We start from the raw sequence: 17,518 nt of genomic DNA, 5'->3' as shown, positions 1-17,518 counted from the left end.
ATACATTGGGGAACGCAATCACTTTGTGATCATTTTCTAAGACAATATGGGTGTATAGGAATATATATGGAGGCTAAACAACTAGTTGATCGATGTCTGATTTGTTAAAAAGTGAACAAAAAGGTAATGAGAAAAAGGTGGCTGGGGAACAGGAGCTAGCCGTACAAAGCCTCCAGGTAGACTTAACAGAGCTACCTCAAATACAAGGGTGGAAGTATTTGTTGGTATTAGTGGCTCACTTAACTCATTGGGTGGAAGCAATCCCCCACACCAAGGGCAATGGCAAGCATGGTGTCCAAGGTGTTATTGGAAAACATTATCCCAGATATGGATTAATAGAAAGAATAGACTTGGACAGAGGAACACATTTCATTTTAAAAATTATGCAACAGCTATCTGAAGCCTTAGGGATCGCATGAGCGTGGCACACCCTATGGCACCCTCGGAGTTCTGGAAGAGGAGAAAGAATGAATCAAACTTCAAAACAAATCTTGACTAAGCTAATGATTGAGACTCAGATGTCTTGGATTAAATGCCTGTCGTTGGCCTTATTAAGGATCAATACTCAACCACGAGCGGACCTGGGAATTTCTCCCTATGAAATGATGTTTGGATTACCATATATGAGTAATGACAGGGATATTGTCATCCCTGAAGTAGGATATCAGTATGTAAGAAAGTATGTAATAAGAATTGCTAACACTTTAATGAAACTAAGAAAGAAAGGGCTTCTGCCTCAAATACCACCATTGGATTTTAATATCCACAATGTAAAACCAGGTGATTGGGTATTGATAAAAGTGTGGAAAGATCAGTCATTAACTCCCGAGTGGGAAGGTCCATTTCAGGTGCTGCTGACCACTGAGACAGCGATCCGAACAAAAGAAAAGGGGTGGACTCATGCCTCCTGAGGAAAAGGACCGGTGGAAAAGCTTCAGGAGTGGACTGTGGTACCATCAACTGATCAACTACAAGTCACCCTCAAAGGACTAAGTAAATTCATCAGGAGGGGATTGAATGACTCTTAACCAGTGGTTTGACTGGCTTTTTTACCGGGTTCAGAGGTAACACTGTGAAAATTTACTCATTCAGTTACTTACTTGCTGCATAGGGAACCACAAAAAAAAAAAAAAAAAAAAAGTCAGGGAAAAGCTGGTGTTTACCGAGCATTAACTGGCGGACAAGTGTCAGAGTGGCTTTTGGTAATAGATTATGAGCATTTTGGATTCGATCAGGCATTGCTAGAAAATCAACCTAATAGGGTAATACCTTGTCTCGAGTGTATGTATGGATGTCATGAAGCGTGGGTTTTGTGTGAATGTGAAATGTGTCACCGGAGGTGGTATTTCTCGCAGATGGAGAAAATTGTGTTATAACTGTAATAGGGACTGTGAGTATGGGGAAGGGGCATGAACTGTAACCTTTATTTACAGGAAAAAGAGGTTAGTCCCCAGAATTTGGGATGTCCCTGAGAGTTGATGGAAGGACACTGTCAGAAAGTGCCAAAAGTTTGCTTTGCTTAGAAACAAAGGAAGTGGCTACAAAGGAGCTGCACTTGAATTGACTAACTATTAAAACATGGATTCGTTAAACAGTAGAGGGCTAGACCGGGTTAACCTCTGTGCTCGCCACCAAGAAGACCTTTATCTCAGATGTGGGCTGCAAACCCATAGGCATGAGAGGTGGGAGTACATGTTATACCGGACCTCTGCTAATCATCCTGGTATGGTTTGCTCTAATCGCATGCAACAAGTGCTTTACTGTTATGTCCAACATCAGAGTGTGGAAAAAGGTTGGGTTTTTCTTCCTTTGTGTTATGCTGGCTTACTGTTCTTACCATGTTTAATACCCTGCTTTATATGGCTAATATCTCATGGTATTGATGGGATGCAAATAACAGCAATGTCGATAAACCCTGAAATGGCTGCATTGGCTGGTGCCCACAAAGTTATGATACTAAAGACAAAAGATGCCACTAAAAACTCATTAGAAAAAGCCAGGCTTATAGTAGAAGAAACCAAAAGAAGAAGAAAAGAAGAAAAGAATGAGGATAAGTGTTAGTAAGCTCAAGCAAAATATAGTACCAAAAAAAAAAAAAAAAAAAAAAAAAAAAGAGGATGAATTGTGAGAAGTAACAGTAGAATTTTGTTCCAGCTATAAGTAATTGAACTATTACTTTTATTGAGTTAGGCTAAAGCTATGATTAGTATAACGACCCAAATTTTAAGAAAAGTAAAATAATTTGCTACTGGGAAAAGAGAAGGAAGGGAAATGATCTGAGGAAACAACAACCCAACAGCCCCCCCTGCTTGGGATGCTCACCAGATGGTCCATATCAAAGGATGGTAACTCCTTTGCAATGGAATGAGAAAGAACAGGATGGGCCATCCCTGGTATCTCTTGTCCTTGAGATAGGAGAGGAACTGAAATGACTAAGCCATAAAGACAAAGGAGCTGCAAATTGGCCCAGACTTGAAGGACAAGGTGTATGTGACCACAGGACTGAGTTGGCGCAGAAGTGAGGGTCAGCTAGCGAACACAATGAAGACTATGAGCCTTCATCTGCAGACCCCTGCCCACGACCACCAGGGAGCACTGCGCAAGTGCGATGAGAGGAATTTGGGGTGGGGGGATATGTTAATGATTTCTCAGAACTAATTGTAATATTCCCTCCCTATCCTTGGAGTAGTGATGCATATGTATTAGGGTAGATGAATATGTAACCATTTATACAATAAAAGGGAGCCCCTTTTGGCTGCAGGGCGTGCCATTGCACCCAGCGCTGTATTCTTTGCTCCACTGACTTTGACCCCAATAAAACTTTTTTTTTTATATATATGTGGGCTTGTTTCTCACAACCCTTACTTCTGCGCAAACTCAGTCCTGTAGTCACCATACACCTTGTCATTCAAGTCTGGGCTACTTTGCAGCTCCTCTGTCTTCATGGCTCCGTGGTTTTAGTTCCTCTCCTATCTCAAGGACAAGAGACACCAGAGGTGGCCCATCCTGTCTTCCTTCCATTCAAGCACAAGGGAGTTACCGTCCTTTGATACGGACCATCAATGGCCCATCTTGTTCTTTCTTATTCCATCGCAGAGGAGTTACCGCCCTTTGATGGATGGAGGCCATCTGGTGAGCATCCCAAGAAGGGTGTGTGTGTGTGTGTGTGTGTGTGTGCTATCGGGTTAGTGTAAGCTTCCCCTGAAAGGGGGGGCTATCGGGTGTTTCCTCAGATCAGCTGTATGTCACGGGGAACCAGGGAAACTCCAGAGATACACGGTGGTGGCTGTGCCCTGCGCTGCACCCCTGGAGCCTCATCTCCCAAGACACAGCATGCATTGCTCTGCAAGACAGCAACTCCTCCTCGCTGCTCCAGGAAGCTCTGGAAAGGCTTGGAACCTTTCAGTTCATCAGGAATAAACAAGCCCCTTTCGCTCTGCTAGAAAATTCCTTGCACCCCTCAGAGGATCTGCTTCTTTTCCTAAGGCAGACCGCCGGCGAGGAGCTGATCAAGTTTCCAGAGGAAGCCGCACCGCTCAAGGACACAAATCAAACCCACTGAAAAAGGAGGAAACACGGCCGCCCTCCCGCTGCGGGCCGGAAGGAAAACCAAGACAACTGAGGGACGCAAGGCACCTGCAGCAGAAGATGGCGCCACCCGCCTGACCGGGGGAGCGGGGGGGGCCTCGGGCGGCTCCGCCGGGCCCCTGGCGGCTGGAGGCCCCGCCCCCGCGGGCGGGGCGCGGCCGGTCCCCCTTGCCCCGGGAGCGGTCTGTGGCCCGGCCGGGGCGGCGGGGAAGGGGCGGCTTTCGTCTCCCGTCAGCCGGGGCTGCGCTGCCGGAGCTGCTCCTGCAGGCTTCCCTGCAGCGCGGGTCCCCACGCGTGCTCCGGCAGCGCCGTGACGCGCCTTTATCCTCTGGGCGGGTGCTTTGTCCGCCTCGCTGGTTCCTTTCCCAGGGGTGGTGGCGGTGGCTTTCCGCCGGTGCCGCTCCGCGCTGGTGCGCCAGGCGAGGTGCCGCCTTGCCGCTGGGCAGGCTTTCGGGCGGGCACCTCGGCCCGTGGCTGTGGGAGGGAGGCCGACGCGCGGCACGGTGAGGGGCAGGCACCGAGGGCCTGGCGCAGCCCCCACGCCGTTTTGTTTAGACCCCGGCCCTGTGTCCGTGGTCACGCGTGGCTCAGCCGCGGTGCCTGGCCGCCCGTCCTGCTTCAGACGCTTGCTGAAGCCAAGGCGGAGAGAAGGAGCTTTTTTCTCGGCGGCAGGCAGAGAGCTTGCCGTCTGGATGGATGCTGGGAAGATCTTGGTGGGAAAACGGGGAGCTGACCGCTGGCCTTTGCTTAGGGCTGCCGGGACATCGTCGTTTCTTCGCTGTCCAGTTCCCACCTGACTCGAGTTTTCTCAAGTACTGGCTGATCTCAGAGCGCTTTTGCCATCCTGAAATCGCTTTACCTGGTGTCATCCTGCACGCCGAATGATGGCATTTCCTCCTTTTGCAGAGGATTTCTAGGAAATGTCAGGTGGAAAAAAGCACTCTGAAACACTTTGACCTTTAGGTGAAGCCCAGTAGAGCTCAGCCTGTTTGACTGGGGTTGCTGATGCCTTTTAGAGGAAATTTTGTTTTTTAATGTTAAGCCATGGCGTGCAGTAGAGATCCAAGAGAGTGTCAACCCAACAAAGTGCCGAAAAGGAGAGCATTTGGGATAATTAGGTCATGCAGGTTCTGATAGACCAATTAGTGGAGTGACAGCAAGCACGGTCTAATGTTTCTTTGCCCCTGATACCAGGGAGAGCAAGTGCTTTGGGTTATTATTTCTTGGAGCAGAGTTTCAGCATTGCTAACATTTGTGTGTACCTAAGGGCTCCCTAATAGTCTGCCTGCCTTAAGATAGTTTCCTTACACCTATGAAACGGCATTTGCTGCACTTGAGTTACATCAGTCAGTGTCCTGTGCAACTTCCATGCCATAATTCCTTAGACTCTTTTTTTCTTTCTTGTCTGCCACTCCCATTTTCCCATTGATGAGGATTTATTAATATTTTCTTTTTGCTTACTAGAAGTTGAGAAAGTAATGTATAGAGAGGTGGGGAATTGTGTGGTTTTGTTTTGTTTTTTTTTTTTTTTTATTTGTGGAGATGGCAGTTTGGGGGATTGGGTTTGGCTGTTTTACAAGAGACCTGCAAACAGACAGGTACTGTCTTTATTTTTGTTAATGTGTGAGAAGGAAAGGAAAACAAAGGCTTAAGTGTTTCCTGCTGTCTTCTGTTCCTCTTGGTGATCTTGGAAGTAGTTTTCTGCATGAAGATGCACGATCCCCTGTATTAGAACACTTTATGTGAAAAGTAGAATACTGTTTCAAAACTGAAACTAAGGTGTTCCCTTGTTACATCTGATCCTCTAGAAGTTACGTGTACTATACACCCAGAATAAGCAAGCCTGGTCTGTCTCCAAGCTGAAATGCAGCATGTCGCTCAAGTTTCAGGGGTGCTCGATTTGTTAGTTGCCTGGAAAAGGGATACTAGCAATTAACTTTTACCATAAGTATTTTCTTTTCCAGTATTGCAGGATGGTAATACCACGTGCCACTGAAACAACCAGAGAAGTCTGCAACTTTGAAGAACCCACTTCCTCCAACATCTCAGATTCTGGGTCTTGGTGACCTTGCAAAAGATCCTCCTGAAGTGCCATCTGTGTGCTGCAGGAAGTGGATCAAAGAGACTGAGTCAGTTTATGACAGACTGGCAAAGCAAGGAGGCCGACCTGGTGAGCATATGTCTTGCTTGTTTGTTTCTTCTATGTTTTTTTTTGGCTGTGCTTGATTGTGGTGGTAGAAAGTGTTCGTAGATACTAGAGAAGAATCCTCTGGAATTTTCAAATTAACCCATAGAAAAAATGAGTGATTGAAAATGTGCAGTAAGAGGTCACCCTGTCAAGACATCCTTGCAGTCTGTTGTGCATATGTACCTTTTAGCAAAATGTGTATATCTAAGTAGATTATGACTGTTTAGCTGCATTTGTGTGAGATCTTTATAATTTATGCTTGGTTTACTTAAGTAGTGGTCTAGTGAAAATGATGTCACAAAAAAGCATCATAAAAAAACTTGGTACAGGTTTATAAAGTGTTTTTTGGTGTTGATACTCAGTTTGTTACAGTGTGGTACGTACTCTGTTCTTGTACCAAGGTGATCCGTGGTTTTGTTACTTCCTTTATCAAAGAAGGAAGCTTCAGGAATTTGAGCAGATGACTTGTGTGCATACTTAAGAGCAGAAATATGAATTAACAGACTGGTACATGTTAATGCATTTGCAGCAAGAAAAACAAGGTACAAGCGTAACGCAATGCTGTAAGGTTCAGACTTTTATCAAGGGAGACAAGTGCTCCTTACTGAACAAAGCAAGCATTTCTTCCTGATAAAAGAGCAACCTGAAAACAAAGGTAATGCTTTTGAAACCAGATAATAAATCAGAAAAGTAGCTGCTTTTGTCTTTTTCTCTTAAGACCCGACGGAAGCATTACACACCTGCGACAATGAAGTCCTCTCCAGCAGCATATGCTGCACCTGACTGGTACTCGCACTGCTCCAATCCCCCAGCGACTGATGAGCCATGGCAAGTCTGCTGAGACCCCGCGTAGCTTCTTGGGTTCTCTCTTCACCTGTTTGCATTTCAGAATACTTTTGTACTGAAGTGCAAGATATATATCCCTTGTACAAACACGTGCTAAATCTTTCCTTGCAGGAGCTATGTTTCCTCCCTGCCAGATTATATGATTCACAGAGAGTTTAAGGCTGATGACCATTATGGTAATAGTTATGAGACAAGAAGAGTGCCTTTTGATTTTGATATGGAAAGTGTTTGGCAGCGTGATGCTGAGGACAAAGGAAACTCAGAGAAAAAGAAGGTAGGATGGAGAGGCACTCTGGGATAGTGCTTTGTTTGTAGAGCTTGTAAAGACACTGTCTGGGCCTGTGGGTTCTTATAGAATGGAAGCTGTAGTCCATCCAAGTTTCTGTATTCCAGTAGCAATTTTTATATTGTAGTTAGAGAATGAGAAGATGTGTTTCTCTTAAGTGCTGCAGATACAGCATAAGAACCAGAAATGCAGTTTCCAATCACATTATATGATGCTTATACTTAGGTGTGAATGAAAGCTAGTAGTTAGTTTCCATCTTCTTATGCTTTATTTCCCCTGCAATTCATTGTTGGTGAAGAGAATTACTGTTTAGTGATCTTGGAGGAAGAATAAAGAAGGAGGAAGGAACAGAAGACTGTTCTGAAAAAAGAGTTTGTTTTAGCTTAAAATTCAAGAGAGTGCCCAAAGAGATCTAATGCCCTAACTGTCTTTGAATGGAAGATGTATCAAAGACAAAAGAAGTATAGCCCAAGCTGTGCCCACGACAAACCTTTCTGTGATGACCTTGGCATTTTGTCTGGAAACCTCTCTCCCATCCTCCTTCTTTCACCTTCCCTGCCCATTTTAGATGCTGAAGCCTTATGTTTCTTGAATATCCTCTGTGATTTTGTTTGCCTCATTTACCATAGGTCTTTGGAGTATACATGGAAAGGCATTTGATGTACTTGAACACCAGTACTTCCCTTTTGAACAGAGCAGCAGATGTTGGACATTTTAGGAAAAAAAGTCCTTGGCTTTTGCTGAGATGGGTAACTAATCCAAATTCAGAACAATGGCTTGCATAAATTGGAACCTCATTTCTGAAAAGGCTGGGGAATGTTTACTGAACCTGTGGAAACAGACAAACAAGCAACATATGCTTAAACTATAATTTGCTTGATGCTTGTAGGTGAACTCTTTTTTCAATCAGAGATTTAAGGCACTGAAAATAGAAACTTAGCTTGACATGGAGCCTCTTAAAGGATCAAAGTAGGATGGAGAGGAAGTGCTGTCCCTCACTGTCTTTTAAGAACCAATTATCTTCAGTGTTCTAAGAGTCAAATTTAACTTTCATAACAGTAAGTGTAATTCAAGTCCATGTGGTGACCAGTAAAGTGCGACTGAGGTCCATTTCTGTTTGGGTGGAGTTTGATCGAGACCCAGTTTTGTTCATTCATGTGAATGAAAGTTCCCATGTGTTTTATTTATCACCAAGTACAAAGTGAATATATGTTATATATTCAGCTCAGATTCCAAATCTGCTGAGGTCCTGATTCAGAATTTATATTGTTCTTCTGGAAGCTGAAGTTGAGTTTTGTCTAAGGTACTAAATCTACCAAATTTTTTTCTTTAAGATTAGGTGCCTGAGAAGGCAGATTCTCTGTCTCTAGCTTTAGCTCTGCCTCCACACCACCATCTCTGAAATGGTTGTCTTTCACAGTACCTTTCTTGTACTCTGAAAAGCATCTGATGTATCTTGAAACATCCCATGGTGGTTCTTTCACATCTATTTCTTGTATCTCCTCTTACAGGAGGTTTCTATCCTATGCCTTAAGAGTACTATCCTGAAGAGTCTTCAAGTGAACCCTATCAGTCTTGATTTTATTTTTTTCACCATATATCTTGTTTGCTGAAATGTAAGAGATGTAGTCCAAAACACCACAGGCAAACTTCTAAGGAATATTCAATTTATTTATTTGACTATGTGATGATACTGCAGCAGCAAACTACCTCAAGTATTGAAACTGAACATATTGAAAACATTTTTCAGTCCAGTCTAACTAAGCAGTTGTTCAGAAGAGAGATGCGTGATGCAATCTTGGAGATAAATCCCAAAGGGTACCCTTAGGGAGAAGTGCAAAAACATTTTAACCTCTAAGGGTACCTCTTCGACTCAGTTTGCAAAACATTGTTCCCAAGTGGACCCTTGCTCTGAACCTTTGAGCCTTAATGCCACTTTGTTCTGAAGTATTAGAATCTCCACTGTTCCTCATAGTATGGTTGTCACTGTGTAGTGGAGGACTGGAGATCCAGGGGACTGTTGCATGGTTCTCCATGCCTCGAGATGGATCCCGTAGTTACGCGCTAACGCCTTAATTATGGGGATAATTCTCGTTCTTCTGGGAATTTTGCAAAGCAGCAAAGATATGTTAGTGCATGAAGGATTTAGCCTTTGTACTCATGGCGAACTGACGGACTACTAGCCCAGCTGGAAGCATCCTTTCACCTCTGCATCACGTGGGCCAGCCGGGTTACATTGAAAATAGTATGACCTTAAGAAAGAGACAGGCCTGTGTATGGGTGGGAGATCCATTGGAGGTGGTATCAGGGTTAGCTTCAGCATTGTGCAGTCTTCCTGCAAAACCAGTAAGATTACTACTTCATGTCTGAAGTCATCTCTTTCAGGCACTTGCTGAAATATGTGTGTATATATGCATACATGCATATGTATGTGCTGTGGCAAAAGGATTACACATCTGAGGTCAGGATTTTGCCTCAGAATGAGATTTGAAATGTGATCTAGAATTTTTCCCTTGCTTGCAGGGGAGCCAGGATTTAATCTGGTAGCTTTTAGCTTTCCATGCTGGCAGCAGGTGTCCTGGTTTGGGCTGAAATAGAGTTAATACTCCTTTTCAGGGACTAGATGAGTGCTGTGTTTTGAATTTAGCTTTGGGTTTGGTATGGGAAGAATGCTGATAGCACACTGATGTTTTCAGCTGCTGCTGAGACTTCAAGGACTCTCCGACTCCCCATGTCCTGCCCGTGCGCAAGGGCACAGGGAGCAGGGAGGGAGCACGGCCACAGCACCTGACCCTAATTGGCCGGTGAAATATTCCATATCATGGAACGTCATGCTCACTATATAAAGGAGGGGTGGTTGGGAAGGAGCTCTCTTGCTTCTGGGATTGTGATTGTGGGATCTTGGTATCTTGAGGTCGCTGGCCAGGAACGGGCTGGATATTGGTTAGCGGGTGGTGAGCAGTTACACTGTGCATTGCCTGTTTCTATATTTCTTTTTTTTTTTTTTTTTCCCTATCAACATCATTGTTCTCATTTTATTGCCATTATTAAACTGTTCCTATCTCAGCCTGTGAGTCTCCCTTCACCACTCTAGTTCCCTCCCCCATTCCCAGGTGGGGAGGGGGAAGGGAGGGTGATTAGCTGCGGTGGTTGGCTGCCGACCAGGCTCAAACCACGACAGCAGGTATCCATATACCAGCCAGACAATTCATATACAATACATACCACATTCATGTTTCTTGAATCTGGGAGTAGTAAATGTGTATGTATAATAAATGTAGGTAGTCATTTTTAGGGTATGTTGTTGCCATCTTCATCTCTTCGCAAAGGGAAAAAATGCTTTAAACCAAGAACATGTAAAAAATGTCTTACATAGCATACGTTATCTGGGAAAGTTGATGGCTGTTAAAATAGAGGCTTGTCAAAGTGAAAATGCCTTCTCAGCTCTAACCATTGGGGTGTAGTGACATGAGGGTCTGCTTTTAATGCTGAATTTGCCCAGCAAAGTAACAGACAGCAACTGACGGGATTGCAGATGCTCTCCAAAACCAAATTCTGATTTGTTCCCTTGCTCCTCTTGTCACTCGCTAGCTGATTTGAACATTATGGAATGTTTTGATGGCTGCAATTGAAGCTAGCCTGTCTCATTTAATACCAAGAAAACAAAGACAACCTTTAAAACAGTGCACAAGACTTGCTAGCAACCTTCATGTCTTTTCTCACTGCCTTTCTTTTCCCCATTTTTTCCTTTACTTTAGAAGTTGGGCTTTTGTCTGTCTCAAGACAAAATCTCTGGAGGCTTCCCCTTTACCCTTTCCCTTTAATTAACTCTTTAATTACTAGGCTTTATTTTCTAGCACTTTGGTGCTGAGAGTCTCATCTCTTTTCATCTGCTATTTATATATTCTGTTTATCAAACAGGTTGTGTTTCTGTGTTGCCCTGTGTGCCATCATGCCTTCAATATGTGACAAAGGTTGCCTGCGTTTGATGATTTCTACTTGTCTAATTAAATCGGTTTTGTCAGCTGAAATGATAGGTAACAGTGTCCTGGATCTGAAACTTCCATGGTATGTCAGATCTGAAATGGTACAATTTAATGATAGACAGAAGACAGCACTATCATTTTTTTTGCACAATAGGATACCATTTTTGAAATGTAAAACACAAATAGGTTGTTTCAGCAGAGAATAGTGTTAATGGATTTGAAAAGTAGTTCTAAACAGCTAATGTGTTTTTTAACCTCCCAGTTGGACAACAGAAGCCCCCCTTCATCTGACATCAGTGCCTCTGACATCCCTGCATGCTCTTGCTACTATCATCTCTTCTTCTTTGACAAGTGGCCCAGTTTTTAACCTCTTTAAGTTTCAACATAACATCAGTCAGGCAAAAATCTATTAGCCCATCCACTTATTCTTTACCAGATTCTAGAACTTTTCTTCATGCGAAACTGATTCCACTGAAGTCTGTAGGGATTTTAGCACTGACTTAACATGTTGGTTTGCATTGACGTCCTGTTTCAGAATCAGTAGAACTGTCTGTCCTAGGCTGGCCTTTCTCCCAGAAAATAAGAAAACTTACACTCTGAACATTTAAGCCTGCTTCTTTTAGTGGCTGGTTAATTCGTTCACTGATTAGATGTATTCAAATGCCATTATACTTTTCTTTGCTCTTTCCATACTAAATGTGCATGGGCTCCTTGAGAATCCATAGTGCGTTTAGATCTATTTTTGAATCCTCTCCTCATGGATGTTTTCATGGGAGTTGTTTTGTAGTGTCTGCAATTCAAGTGCAACTGCTGCTAATGCATCTAATTTTTTTACTCTGTTAATAATTTTTTGCTCTGTTAACTGTATTGCAGTAGGCATGTCCACATAGGTGGAAAGTATCTTTTTCCTTAACGTACTTTTACATTTACAGAGCAATTAATTTCACTTCTAGTTACCCTGATCTTTTTTTTAATAACCTGCTAGTAATATCTTTTATCCTATGGGGTACTCTCCTGTGTTGCATGTTTGAAAGAGAAAATGATCAAATAATATGTAAGTTCTAATTAAAAGGATATATTAGTATAATACAAAACCTTTGTTAATAAGCTTTGAAAATTTTGTGCTATCTTCAGGAGTTTTTTTCCCCTTGTTTTCTTCAAGAAGTGAAGGAAGCTATAAATAGTCTTTAAAGATGTTTTGTTTTTTCTTTAACCTCAATTTCTTATCAGCTATTAGTGAAAAATATCTGGGAGTTGTTTGAGATAGTTAATTTATTGCTTTTATTTGAGAGGGAAGTAAGTTGACACTTTAGCAGCTGTTGATTTTGATCGAAGTTATAATAAACAGCTTTGATAGGTGTTGCTGATGTTTCTTCATTACTCTTTGGCTTTCCATCTTTCAGTCCTACTGTGTTTGTGATGTCGTTTCACTGGCGTTCTGGGTGTCATCTTATCTTTCTCCCTTTCAATCAACACTGTCTTTCTTCACCTGTCATTAGCAAGTAAAAGATGATAAAACTAAAATACACTTTTCTGTTGTAGACTTCCCCAAATACATCTGTATTTCTTCAAATTTCAAACCTCTTAGTTAACGTATCACAACTGTTTTCTTATTATATGGTATGTTTCATGCTTTTTATAAAAATAAATTAATGTAATTAAACTGGAAATTAATTTCTGGTCCCACTGACTTTAGTAAGACTGGGATATTTTCATACACTGCATACAGAGAAATGAGCAAAGATGAGAGGCTGCAGTGGGTAGGTTTGAATTTGAAGCTTAACTTTGAGTTGAAGCGTACTTTGAGGGAAAAGCTTGTGGAAAGCACATTTTGCATGATTCACATACTGAACAAACAGCTGATGTCATCTTGAATAACTAAGGTGATGCTTTATCTTTTTTCTATTCCTTTATACTCCTTTACTCTTACTTATGGAAATAATATAGATAGTAAAATTTGAGGACATTTAGGGCCTTGAATATAACCTTCACTTTTGAAGGTTATATGATCATATAATCTTCTTGGCTATTTTTATCATAACTCCTTTTATTAAGTTATGATTTCTCTAACACAGGTAAAGCTCCCGGCTATAAACCCTAAATATCCAAACAGAATGCCGAATGTTTCCACAAACAAGGAATTTAGTGGGAAAAATAAGCTTTCTTTCCCACCTATGTAAGTAGTACACTTATGAAATCCATTAAACTCATAAGCCTGCAACTATTTGTGCATACAAATAATATAACTCCTTTTGAAACTGCATAGATTAGTGGGTACGTGCATAGACTTTGTGGATCCTTATTGCTACTAAACTTGGTATCAAGTGTGATACTAAAATAGTTTTACAAACAACTAAAATAATAGCACTTTAAGTCATATAGGAAAACTATTCAGTATAACTCTGCTTTGGGAAAACTAAGCATAAAGTTGCGTGTTTTCATGTAGCACACTTTTGTTATATTCTAATGTGTCTGGGTTTTTTTCTCAATACCAGTGAACAGATGCAAACGATCATGTACATTGTTACTTGTATCTCTGTAACCTATGCCTACTGAACTAGGACTACCATTTTAAGAAAACACACAAACTGTAGCCTATATAAGGTCAGGCACAGCAAAAATACTGTAATGAACACCTGGAAGATAATAGTCTTTTAAGCAAATTATTACGTCACCTGTGATGTGATGTAATCACATAATCAGCAGTGTGCACAACTGGGTTGTTTCTGCATACTTTGTCTTAAAAATTTATTGCACAGTCATCAGTAATCCCAGTATGTTTTAGAAGTATGTCAATGATGCAAAATAAGTGATTAAGCTGTCTAACAAACTTAAGAGCAAATCTCTGACAAAATTTCACCTTTGTACAGCACAGAATGAGTATTGTCAGCCTTTTTTACTTACATATTCTTTGTGTAATTTCCCTTTTTCACTTTTCCTTCTCTAGGGCCAGAACTGTGTAAGTATTATACATGTAAAATTTGAATAAAAGGGATGGCTCTTCTCATGTAAAATTACACATTACTGAATCAGGCACAGTTGTGTGCTTTGGGATTTTTGTATTGTTTTGCTTTTTTTCTTAGAAGATTACACGTAGAATATATGTTTAGTTATTTAGAAATAAAATGTGCTATAAGGCTGTTGCCCTTTCTGTGTCAAATAAAATTTTCCTACCTAATCCCCATTTTTGTTTACTTATGCTACTGTTTTCTTTAATATATTTGGATTTACAGGCCTGCTCAGAGAAAAAGTGAAGCAGTAAGATTTAGCAAATTAATTAGCAATGGTTATGGGACTGACTGGTTTCAGCAGTATCCTGGATGGGGAAAAAAAGATTCAAGAACCATCAGAAAATAGTGAGCAGTCCAAAGGTAAAATTATTGAAAGCTGTTTCTTTTAAAGTGAGCTGGGATCTCAAGGTAACAGCAGAGGGTAACTTGAATAATTTGTGTGGCTCTCTGAATATGGTGAGACTTACTGAATTACTATGCTTAGCTTACAATACTCTATGACCTGCTAAGAAAAGAGTGCTCCTGTTTGTAGTTAGCGAAGGCAGGGGATTTCATGGATTTTTTTCATCTTCACAATTGCAGAAGTATACTCTGTTCTGATCCAAGGGTTTCTGTGTGACGTGTTTTTTGTACAGTGCTGCAGAGACACAGCCATCGTCCTGCCTAAATTTAAGCAGACCATAAAATACCTGTTACCTATTTGTTGTGAATAGTCTTTGGGCCCTAATATTTTTCTGAAAACTTCTGTGACAAATGTCATCGATACTTATGTTTAATAAATAGGTCACTGTTCATAAAAATTTGTCAAAATAAAAATATGCCTATCATTGAAGACAGTGACGTTGCAATAGTTTTATTAGATAGAAAAAGTTACCCAGTGTTGACCTATGATTTCAAACCTTACTTTGTTACTCACAATGAGAATAGCTATGAAAGACACCACTTGAAAACACTTAGATGAAAAGGCTAAAGGGTGGAAAATTCCCCTTACTTCTGGCAAAGACCTTTTGCTTGGGCTTTTCACAATGACTTGGTAACCATGGTGGGTATATCAGTTTTCTATAGCAACCTTTTAAAATGCTATTGAACATATATACATTGCAAGCGCTGGAATTTTTTTTTTTTTTTTCATTTATATCAGTGAATGCTTGTGTATACACTGGGGTTTGCCATGACTACCTTGACCTTGATATATGAATGTGTGAAAGTTTTAGAGGCCAGTTAGTTTAGTTTCTGTGACATTTTTAGCACTTCCTGAATTCATCTTTGTGACTTCTGTGAATATATCTACAGTAATTTTTTTATATGTGTGCAGAACCTCTTCCTCCAGGTGAGTATCAGAAGAAAACAGGTAAAGAGAAAACTAGAAGTTCTATCTAATTGTTCAAAAGAAAAACTGCTATAAAACTAAAGGATGAAGGCAGATCTCAGTCTGGACCTGGAAGAGGAGGGTGCATAACCTGAGAAGCCACTCTCCAAAGTCAACATAAGTATCCAAACTGATCATGAGGGTGCTGCCTTGGGAGGCACAATGACATAACAGTTCAACTGTGGAGCCTAAAAGTACTCTTCCTTAGCATGAAAGAAAACCTTGAATATTATTCTTTTGTCTTCAGAGTGTATTTAACTTTCTTGTGCACTGATGTTTTTCTTTTCCATTACTATGAGTAAAATGAAAGGATTTGGGATTTTTGAAACCTCAAATTCATTCATTTGGTGATACTAGATTTCTTTAATGTGAAGTATGTCTCTAATGGAACATTTGGGATATAAAGGAAGCTGAAGATTTTTCAGAGAAATCATGATACTGGTTTGATTATACCACTTATGCATAGAGAACAAAATGTTGGATATATTATAAAGGCTTGCTGAAAAGTCAGTATGCTGCACAGTTTGACATATATATACATCTTATTTTTTACATGTTTTTCTTTCTCAAATTCTTAGATAACCTGACACCTGCTCTGCTTGTATTGCCCTCCTCTATCAATCATTACTATTTGGATTGAGACTGATTCTGTATCCGGGTGTAAAAGGAAATTTTTTACCTGCTCTTAACAGTATGGTTTCATCCAGACATGTACCTTAATTCAGTTTTGACCTTGTCCTTTTAATTCTTTCAGGCATGCACTGAAGGTAGTGCTTGTATTTTCTACCCACTTGAGTACTTTTGTCTGCTCATCCAAAGCAATTGACAGTATGAGCACCTTGCAGCTCCCTTTTGAGATGGAACTTTCTCTGTTACCTCTTGTGTAGGATAAGTCCAAGACACATCAGACAGGAGGTATAATCCATTCCATATGTAAATCTGTAACCCAACACAAATGAGTTATAGATTTGCATCATATTGCAAACTTTGTAAGAAGCTTGTCTGTCTTGCTAGTTAAAAATTAAAAGTACTAGAATTTGTATGCATTTTAACATGAGAGGGAAACTGAAAATTTTAGTTGATCTTTTTATTCTTGTGGTAGAAGTTATCCTAAGAACTTTAATATTTTTTTATTGCAGATTCAGAGCCATCATAGTCTGAACCAGCACCTGCAAGCAACGAGTCAAAACCACCATTTCAGGATTGTAATACGTAACTTAAAAGACTACTGGAAAAAGTAGAGCCCTATATGGCTTATATAGTTCACTATTCCCATGTGTGTTTGTCCTGGGTTGAGTGAGTGGTGGAGTTTTTTGGTGGCAGGGGAGGGGGCTATAGGGGCAGCCCCCTGTGAGAAGCTTCTCAAAGCTCCCCCAGCTCCAAGCCAGCTCCACCTCTGCACCAAAACTGAGCCCATCAGCTGCGCCTCTGCGACAACGTATTTAAGAAGGGACGTGGTGACGAGCAGTGGGACTTGCGAGGAGGAGTTGCTGCAGCTGTGTGAACACCAAGGTCAGTGGAGGAACGGAGGAAGAAAGGAGGGGGGAGGTGTGCCGCAGCAGAGACCCCCCTGTATCCTGTGGTGAGATGGCAGGGCGGCCCCCCCTGCCACCCATGGAGATCTACGGTGGAGCAGACATTGATTTATGGCCTGTGGCTTCTGCTGGCTTCATCAAGGTGCTGTGCCCGAAGAAGGCCGGGGTCTTGTGGGAAGAAGGCTGGGGCCTCATGGAAAAAGCTAGACTCCGCTGCTGTAATTCAGTGCTGGGAGGATTGCAGCATGCGGGGGAGTCCCACGCCGGAGCAGCTCGGGAAGGGCTGCAGCCGTGGGAGGGACTCCAGTCGGAGGAAGTTAGTGACCCATGACGGAGCTGTGTGGGGAATGCTGCGGCCTGTGGGAGGAATTCAAGTCGGAGAAAGTTTGTGGAGGACTGTCTCCTGTGAGAGCGGGACCACGATGGAGCAGAGGGAGAAGTTCCAGAAGGTCCCCCCACCGCAGATGTAAGACGCGGCAGAGCTGACTGCAACCCCCATTCCCTGCCCCTGCGCCACTGGAGGGAGGAGGTAGAGATATTGGGAGCAGAGCTGAGCCCGGGAAGAAGGGAGGGGTGGGGGGAAGGTGTTCTCAAGATGTGGCAGTGCTTCTCACTGTCCTACTCTGTTATGTGTTGTTAGTGTCTGTAATAAATGTATGTTCTTTTTTTTTTCTTTCCCTAACGAGTCTGCCTTTTGCTCATGACCATA

General features: G+C 41.8%; 1 protein-coding gene across 1 annotated transcript; it reads left to right on the top strand.

Moving 5' to 3' along the window:
* The first annotated feature begins 3,476 nt into the window (after window positions 1-3,476).
* On the top strand, window positions 3,477-16,622 carry CUNH7orf57 (chromosome unknown C7orf57 homolog). The gene is made up of 6 exons (XM_042798245.1): window positions 3,477-5,758; window positions 6,495-6,604; window positions 6,734-6,896; window positions 12,970-13,070; window positions 14,128-14,265; window positions 16,414-16,622. Exons 1-5 carry the CDS (start codon window positions 5,726-5,728, stop codon window positions 14,249-14,251), a joined length of 531 nt encoding a protein of 176 aa, XP_042654179.1. The 5' UTR covers window positions 3,477-5,725; the 3' UTR covers window positions 14,252-14,265; window positions 16,414-16,622.
* The last annotated feature ends 896 nt before the right edge of the window (window positions 16,623-17,518 follow it).

Source organism: Tyto alba, unplaced genomic scaffold, assembly GCF_018691265.1.
Source record: "Tyto alba isolate M040663 unplaced genomic scaffold, T.alba_DEE_v4.0 Super-Scaffold_27, whole genome shotgun sequence".
NCBI classification, from domain to species: domain Eukaryota; kingdom Metazoa; phylum Chordata; class Aves; order Strigiformes; family Tytonidae; genus Tyto; species Tyto alba.
The sequence above is the reverse complement of the archived record's forward strand: the minus strand, read 5'-3'. Positions and strand labels throughout refer to the sequence as shown.